At 39.7% G+C, this 1,538-nt stretch overlaps 1 protein-coding gene across 1 annotated transcript; it reads left to right on the top strand.

The window, feature by feature from the left end:
* The first annotated feature begins 552 nt into the window (after positions 1-552).
* Positions 553-936, top strand: LOC105781528 (uncharacterized). Its single transcript, XM_012606061.1, has one exon. It carries the CDS (start codon positions 553-555, stop codon positions 934-936), a length of 384 nt encoding a protein of 127 aa, XP_012461515.1.
* Positions 937-1,538: the final 602 nt, after the last annotated feature.

The raw sequence follows: 1,538 nt of genomic DNA, 5'->3' as shown, positions 1-1,538 counted from the left end.
AAGCTCTATAAATTTGAGATTGTAATACTGCATGGGGTTTCGAATTCGATAATTTCTAATAGGGATCTTCGTTTCACTTCTCAGTTCTGGAAGAAACTGCATGAGACTCTAGGTTCGAGATTGAACTTCAGTACTGCGTTCTATCCTCAGACCGATGGTTAATCTGAGAGGGTGATTCAGATACTGGAGGATATGCTTCGGAGTTATGTAATTGATTTCTGAGGTTGTTGGGAGGATTTTTTGCCGTTAGCTGAGTTCGCCTACAATAACAGTTTCCAGTCTACCATCCACATGGCACCTTATGAGGCTTTGTATGGTCGTAAGTGTTGTACTTCGCTATGTTGGACTGAGTTGGGTGAGCGATGAATTTTGGGTCCTGAGTTGGTTTTCGAAACCGAAGATAAGGTTAGATTGATTTAGGATCGTCTGAAGACGGCTTCTAATAGACAAAAGTCTTATGCAAATCTGAAAATGAGAGATATCAAGTACGATGTGGGTGACTTCGTTTTCCTTAAGGTATCTCCGTAGAAGAAAGTTCTGAGGTTCAGTCGTATGGGCAAGTTGAGCCCTAGGTTCATTGGGTTGTATCGGATTCTGAAGCGGGTGGGACCAGTCGCTTATCAATTGGAGCTACCTTTAGAGTTGGACCATATCCATGATGTGCTTCACGTCTCAATGTTGAGGTGGCATCAGTCTGATCCATCTCATATTGTCTCTGTTGAGGAGATCGAGGTTAGACCGGATTTGACTTTTGAGGAAGAGCCGGTTCAAATTTTGGATAGTAATATTAAGGTTCTGAAGAGAAAGTCCATCCCATTGGTTAAGGTTCTGTGGCAGAATCATGGCACTGAGAAAGCCACGTGGGAACCTAAAAACTTAATGCGTCAGCAATATCCTCATTTGTTTCTTTTAGGGGGTAGAGGTGTAACACCCTGAATAATTTATTTCTGTTTTTGTGGATTCTGACACAAATTTGTATCTACTTAAATAGTTAGGTGTTCTGGGTGTGTGTGTGAGGTCTTGAGTTCAAGTCCTACCTCTAGAAAATTTTGTTATTTTTCTAATCCTAGCCTTATCCTTGGTGGGTTGGGTTATATTCTATCTTTATTAAACTCATACCAGAATGAGCCTACTGGTTCTAGTTGTAAGGGGGTTGTTGTGTTGGAGGACTTGTGTTCGAATCCATGTGGGAACAAGGGTGTTAATTTTTCCTCGGTCGTGTGATAGAGTTTCGGTGCAGTTGGAATTCTGAGGTGGTTGAGATTGAGTTGTTAGTAGGGAGTTAGGATGTATCTAATTTGTTTTAAATTATATTTTATTTTATTTTAATTTTTCTCTTTTCAAACTTTTCTCTATCTCTGACTTTTTTTTCTCTCCTCTTCTTTGTCTTCCATCTTTGATTTTCGTTGCCTTCCTTTAATCTCTGTTGAAATTTCTCGTTCAATCATCGCTACTGCGATTTCCTGGTTCTTTATTTGGCTAGTAAGAAAAATGTTGCATTCCTTTAACTTTTGGTTTGGGTTTAGCAATGTTAGACT

Source organism: Gossypium raimondii, chromosome 13, assembly GCF_025698545.1.
Source record: "Gossypium raimondii isolate GPD5lz chromosome 13, ASM2569854v1, whole genome shotgun sequence".
Taxonomy (NCBI): domain Eukaryota; kingdom Viridiplantae; phylum Streptophyta; class Magnoliopsida; order Malvales; family Malvaceae; genus Gossypium; species Gossypium raimondii.
Note: the sequence above shows the minus strand (reverse complement) of the source record. Positions and strands in the feature narration are given on the sequence as shown.